General features: G+C 49.5%; 2 protein-coding genes across 2 annotated transcripts; one reads left to right on the plus strand and one right to left on the minus strand.

Moving 5' to 3' along the window:
• Positions 1 to 1,159: 1,159 nt before the first annotated feature.
• LOC123152998 (photosynthetic NDH subunit of subcomplex B 3, chloroplastic) lies at positions 1,160 to 2,741 on the minus strand. Its single transcript, XM_044572333.1, has 6 exons — positions 2,389 to 2,741; positions 2,187 to 2,297; positions 2,042 to 2,098; positions 1,845 to 1,907; positions 1,656 to 1,718; positions 1,160 to 1,485 (listed from the first exon to the last, which is right to left on the minus strand). Exons 1-6 carry the CDS (start codon positions 2,629 to 2,631, stop codon positions 1,435 to 1,437), a joined length of 588 nt encoding a protein of 195 aa, XP_044428268.1. The 5' UTR covers positions 2,632 to 2,741; the 3' UTR covers positions 1,160 to 1,434.
• A 1,917-nt stretch (positions 2,742 to 4,658) lies between these two features.
• Positions 4,659 to 5,526, plus strand: LOC123152555 (zinc finger protein CONSTANS-LIKE 1-like). The gene has a single exon (XM_044572078.1). The coding sequence runs from the start codon at positions 4,934 to 4,936 to the stop codon at positions 5,417 to 5,419; it is 486 nt and encodes a 161-aa protein (XP_044428013.1). The 5' UTR covers positions 4,659 to 4,933; the 3' UTR covers positions 5,420 to 5,526.
• The last annotated feature ends 474 nt before the right edge of the window (positions 5,527 to 6,000 follow it).

Raw genomic sequence — 6,000 nt, forward strand, 5'->3', positions numbered from 1 at the left:
AATGGATGTATCTAGAATTAAAATACACTTAGATATATCCATACCTGCGACAAGTAATTCAGAACGGAGGGAGTAGAAGAAGGGGCTCAAAGAAGAAGCAACGAACATCACCAAGGAGGTTATTTTGTTGGATACTACAAAGTCGGGCAGTCCGACCTGGGGATCCAACCCAACGCCAACTTACGTACCCAAATGCTCTCTAGATGATGTTGGATGTTCCGACATCAATATAATACCAACGTGCAGTTCCACACATCGGACAGTCGACATGACATTCGGCCCCATGTCTAACTTAAACAGAGCCCTTTGGACCTTGTCAACCTGCCTGCGGCCTGCGCGCGGTGAAATTGGCCTATCATTCCCCATGTACATGTCTCTTCGTGGCTTGACGATATAAGTTGTATCCCTCCTCAAATCTAGGGCAAGCTAAGTTTAAACTAAATCCTGAGAGATCTTTGCTCAATTTATCTCCTCTTAGTAGGATCAAGACCTCCTAACCGGATAAGAATCCCCATGGATATCAAAACCTCTTCTTCTTGGCGGTTGAAGACCTCTTCTTCTTAGAAGTTGGGGAAGACTATCTCTCAAGACCTCCACTCCCTTGTTGAATTTGGGGATGAACTAACACTTTGTTGTCTTATTTCTCTTGTTTGTTGTTTGATCTAACTGTTCCTCTTGTATTGACTTGTGTTATGGGAGATTTGGTTGTGGATTTTGTCTTTGAGTGCTACGCGCTTGTGTTTCGCTTACGATTTCTCCATGTTCATCCTAGAATGCACCTTCAGTTTGTGAAGATCCGGCTACCCATATGGTTTGCCCCATATCACCGCGTCAAACAGATAGTGGTGAAAATTGTGCCAGTGGACGTTGACTCTTTTTTTTTGCCAAATAATTCTTGTATTACTCAATCAGGGAATACAATCATGTTTGGCAACGTCCAGAACAACCTTGGACGATGACTCGATGAGATAGTATGTGTGTAGTGTGCAGTCGCGAGATAGTTGTGAAAATCAGGGAATAGTTGTGAAAATTGTGCCGGTGGACAATGACTCGATGAGATATGTGTGTAGTGTAGTCATGATGACGATTTTTTTGTGGACTCGGTGAGAGAGGGTGCCGAGGTGATGCACAGTATTATACAATAGGTGATCGCCTAGGATGAGAAAACTGAACCGATTGTTAAATATTTGAGCATTGGAGCACTTTGGATTATTTTGTACTACGTATTTGTTTACGAGCGCAAGGAAGTGCGCCTTTGCTTCTAGTTCTACGGGACGCCTTCACATGTCTCTGTGTCGGCCTTTACATATAGTCCTCGTTGAGGCTTCAAACAGACAGCCTCTAGTTCTTCTTCTCCTGACCAAGTGTTGCTCCTGTCTAATTCTTCCAGGGTCATGAGGTCTACTGGATGATCATCATAATGTTATACTCCAATCACTTCTCCCACTTGTGTACCTTCCACTCTGGTAGCTGCTGTATGACCATCTGCGCAGAACAAAGAATCAATCAAAATAAGTCCGTGCTGTTAGCCTGTTAATGCCGTCAAACCCGAGAACCAAAACGCAATGAAACAACGCGACGGACGATCGTCTTGCGTGTTTGGAATGTCCAGAAAACAGAATGCAAGTCTATATATTTCCAACAATGATACCAACCTGTCCTGTTGAATCTGGGTTGCCAACCGTGGCCTGGCACGCCAGCCTCCATGACTTGGGTTTCTGAAGATCAACGTTCAGAGTTTTAGCACAAAATTGCACTGTAATTACTATTGTTCCTTTTTTTCATAAACGCATTGGATACTTAGTGGAAATTATGAATGGACTGAGAGAGAGCTGTTCACACACCCTTTTAAGCTTTTCCTTTTCTACTTCGTTCTTTGGAGAAAGCATTTCGCCGCCTTCAACTACCTGAAAAAATGTCAAGGGTGAATAATATTTTCAGAGATTTCCAAGTTGGGGTTTAATAGAAAAAGGATGTTTGTTTCTAGAGATGCTAGATTTGCTTATAGCGATTTCCACACTAACTCTGAGAATTCGGTTACCTCCACGATGCAGGTCCCGCACTCGCCGCCCCCCGAGCAGTTGAGCAGCAATTTATCCTGCAGCAGCAGCAGCATCAACGGCATCAGCACTGGGCACCAAGATGAAGGAAGGAGAGATCGCAGGCGGGGCGGGGGCGGCACTCACGTAAGGCCCGTAGAGGTCGATATAACCTTCGAGCATGATGTCCCTAAGCTTCTGCCCGCCGCACGCCGTCCGGTAGTGAACGTCCGGCGTCCCGTCCGGCAGCAACCGAGGCTGCAATCGCATGCAGCATCATCGCCGGCCAACGAAAGGAAAAAAAAAACCCAGAGCAAATGACCGATCGAGAAACAAGAGAAGGACTCACGCTGACGAACGCAAAGTCGACGGACGGCGGCTCCACCGCCATCTCAGAGTCGGCGGGGGCAGGCTCGGCGCCCGTCTCGACGGCGCGAACGGCGCGGAGCCTCCTCCCGCCCCTCCTCCCGTGCTGATGCTGCTGGGGCAGGTGGACAGCGCGGTGCTGCTTCTCGTTGCTGCTGCTGCAGGAAGGAGCTGGATGGGCGGAGGAGGTGCCGAGCAGGCTGATGAACTGCAGTGTCGCCGCCATTGCCGCAGCTTGCGAGCTGCACGGTCGTCAAGGTTTTTGAATCTTATCCTGGGCTCCTGCTACATTCGTTTCGGTTTTGTGTCGTGTGGCCGGCTTTGTGTTATCAAAATCTTAAATCTTATCTGCTGCTAGAGGAACCTGTGGCCGCTGAGGTGCCAGTTACGATGCTAGAGGACTTTTTTTTTTTTGAGGGGTCGATGCTGGAGGAAATGTGCGCTCCGCTGGGAACGCCAAGTAGGCCGGCACGGCCCAGCCCATGCTTAAACGTGCGTTTGTACAGGCCGGCCCGCGGCATGTTTATATTTAGCTCCAATGGCCGCATACTTTTCCGGCCGGCTGGGTTATTTTTGGTCTTTTCGGCCTACTTCTTGTATAGGGGGTATGTTACGCGTTGGCCGGCAGATCTTTTGAAAGGCAGGTGGTGTTGCAGAACCCTTTTGCAACAGAGACCTTGTTGCAGAAACATTTGAACAAAGGTTGTGTTGTAGAATTTTGTTTTTCGTCTTCACATTTTTACAACACGCGTGCTGTTGCCAAAGAACTTTTTCAATAGGAATGATGTTGGGAAAAAATCCTCGTGAGGATTGGTATTGGGGACCAAAGATTGTGTTGCAAAAGAAAAAAAATTGGTCTTCACTTTTTTGCAACTTGGGTGTTGTTGCGGAAGGACTTTTGCAACAAAAGTAATGCTGCAAAAAACAAATTCCTCGTGAGGTTAGGGATTGGGGATGAAGCGGTGATGAATGGATAAGGATGCCAGTCCTCCGGGATGTTTTTGAGGAATGTGCTACGCGTCAGCCGGTGTATCTTTTTAAAAGATCATGCGGGTACGGAGCCGTCAGATCTGACATGACCTCATGCTCGAGCATCGTTTTCACTTTTGCAACAGGAGTCATGTTGCAAGAATCATTTTGCAACACATGTCTTGTTTTGGAAAACATTTGTAACAAAGGTTATGTTGCAGTTTTTTTTCTGCAACAGAGGTCTTGTTGTAGAATTTTTTTGCAACACAGGTCTTGTTTTTTTTTTTTTTTGCAACAGAGGTATTATTGCATATTTGTTTTTGTAACATTGGACTTGTTGCATAAAGGTCACGACATGGCGCAGCAGATGGGATCACGTGGCTGGTTGCGGCTAGCAAAAACGGATATGAACGTGTGCAGCTGAATCAGATGGAATCCAACGGCTGCATGGGCGGCGGAATCGCTGCGCGTGATCGGTCGGGTGAACAGAATAATTTCCCATTACATAAACATTTTTTTACATTACATAAACATTTTTTGAAAGTGTCAGGTGGTACATTTATTTTAAAACATGCGAACATTTTTCAAATCCCACGAAATTGTTTTGAATGCTATCAACATTTTTTCAAATACGCTAACAATTTTTTTACACAGCTTTCACTTTTCTCAAATTCGTGTTGTTTTAATTGATAAAGTAATTTTACGCCTGCTCCCCTTGTTTCGTCCTCTATTTGGACCTCCAACTCAAAGTGAACTGTTTTTCGTTTCAGTCACTTTTTTGCGAGGGTTCAGTCACTTTTTCTTTCGAGCAATTTTAACATGGTCCCACTACTTAATGAAATCAACGGCTCGGATGTATTATATACTCTCACCTCTCATATGAAAAGAGGAGGAGGAGATAGGAGGGATCATCTTGAACCCAGCTAACCAAAGTTACTCACCCAAATTAGGATTTCAGGTGACTGACTGTTCGCCCTTCCGAAGAATAACTACCCGACGAAACCACTAGCGATCGACCGAGCTCAGATAGTGGGCGCCAGTCACGTAGTACTAGTTCGGGCGGGACGAGGTTCCATGCCCAAGGATGACTCTGTCGGTCGGCGCATCCCACCGGCGACCGCCAGGCCCTCCAACTCGCGGCTCACGTCGATGAACCGCGGCCACTTTACTCCACCGTCTTGGGCTCTTGGCCTCTTGTGCAAGTGCAGGTGTCACGCGCTTGTTCCAACATGGCCGTGGCTGGTTACCTAGTACTCCACGTCCTCGCCAACCCAAAGAAGAGCTGGACGTCGCCTCCCTTTGCATCCATGTACGTACGTCCGGCCGGATCCGGCAGCGCACGAAACTTGCACGCGAGGAGCGAGAAAAGTCTCGCTCGCACGGCCGCCCGGGTTCCCTCCCTCATTCGCCTTTAAGTACGCGCCGGCGCCGGCCGGGACGAAGGGAGTGGAGCCGAGCACGCACGCACGCACGTACGCCACTCCAGCTGGCTGCCTCGTCCGTCGTCCGTCGTACGTCTCCCCCGCCCGCGGCCGTGCGCGGTGCGCCCAGCAGCGGGGATGTGCGCCGCGGGCGAGCGCTGCGAGCTGTGCGGCGCGGGGGCGGACGTGCACTGCCGGGCCGACGCGGCGTTCCTCTGCTGGCCGTGCGACGCCGAGGTGCACGGCGCCAACACCCTCGCGTCCCGCCACCGCCGCACGCGCGTCTCGCAGTCCAGGGGCGTCGTTCGCGTGCGCTGCGAGGTGGCGCTCGAGGGCTGGGCCCGGCGGATGGGCCTCGAGGAGGGGGCGGCGCACCGGTGTGCCGAGGCGGCCGCGCGCGTGATCCGGACCGAGGTCGCCGTGGCGGCGCCGCGCATGCCGCTGCTCGTCGCGATGGCGGCCGCGCTGTGGTGGGAGGTGGCGGCTCACGGCGTCCACGAGCCTGAGGACGCGCTCCAGCGCTTGGAGGCCAGTGCGCACGTGCCGGCAAGGCTGCTTGTGGCGGTGGCAGCGGCGATCGGGCGCGCGCGCGCCAGGAAGAGGACGGCCGCAGTGAACGCCTAGGAGGGGCCAGGTCGAATGCCCGTGTACCCAGCAATGACGGGCCTGCGGCCTTTTAGATATATGGGTAATTAAAAAATATCATCATGAAAAATAATCGACAAGTCATATATCTTATGAGCGTATGAGCATGAGCTAACTTCCTTGATAGTAATTTCTCATAAGAAAACTCCTTGATAGTATCAATCAGTAGCGTAGCTAGGGGGTGGCCAGGGTGGTCCATGGACCACCCTGGAAATCCTCCATAGCTTTTGTGTATAGTGTAGTAAAAAAATTCTTTTAAAATAAACATAATTTGTATATATATTTTTATTACCGAACCACCCTAGCAAATTGGGCTGGCTACGCCACTGGTATCAATGTACTCCTTTCGGTTTTTTTAGTCTGTATATAAAGTTGAACTGTGCTAACTTCTTGCCGGCAGGAATTTTGCAACAGATCCGCATGCTATCTTCCGATCGTTCTGAAATATGGAACAAATCCGTACGAGTGCATGTGCGATGCCTCCACATTATTTCACTTTCTCATGCATGTGGGTAACATTCTCTCTTGATTAGAGTAACTAATTACATGCATGCAGTAAA

Source organism: Triticum aestivum, chromosome 7A (assembly GCF_018294505.1).
Source record: "Triticum aestivum cultivar Chinese Spring chromosome 7A, IWGSC CS RefSeq v2.1, whole genome shotgun sequence".
Lineage (NCBI taxonomy): Eukaryota > Viridiplantae > Streptophyta > Magnoliopsida > Poales > Poaceae > Triticum > Triticum aestivum.

What these genes read in the sequence shown, in the direction of transcription:
- LOC123152555 (XM_044572078.1), top strand. Translation starts at nt 4,934, where the DNA reads ATGTGCGCCGCGGGCGAGCGCTGCGAGCTGTGCGGCGCGGGGGCGGAC.
- LOC123152998 (XM_044572333.1), bottom strand. Translation starts at nt 2,631, where the DNA reads ATGGCGGCGACACTGCAGTTCATCAGCCTGCTCGGCACCTCCTCCGCC. An exon ending in GCGGGACCTGCATCGTGGAG is followed by an intron (nt 1,908 to 2,041) that starts GTAACCGAATTC and finishes ACATTTTTTCAG; the next exon opens with GTAGTTGAAGGCGGCGAAAT. An exon ending in ACCCAGATTCAACAGGACAG is followed by an intron (nt 1,486 to 1,655) that starts GTTGGTATCATT and finishes TGTTCTGCGCAG; the next exon opens with ATGGTCATACAGCAGCTACC.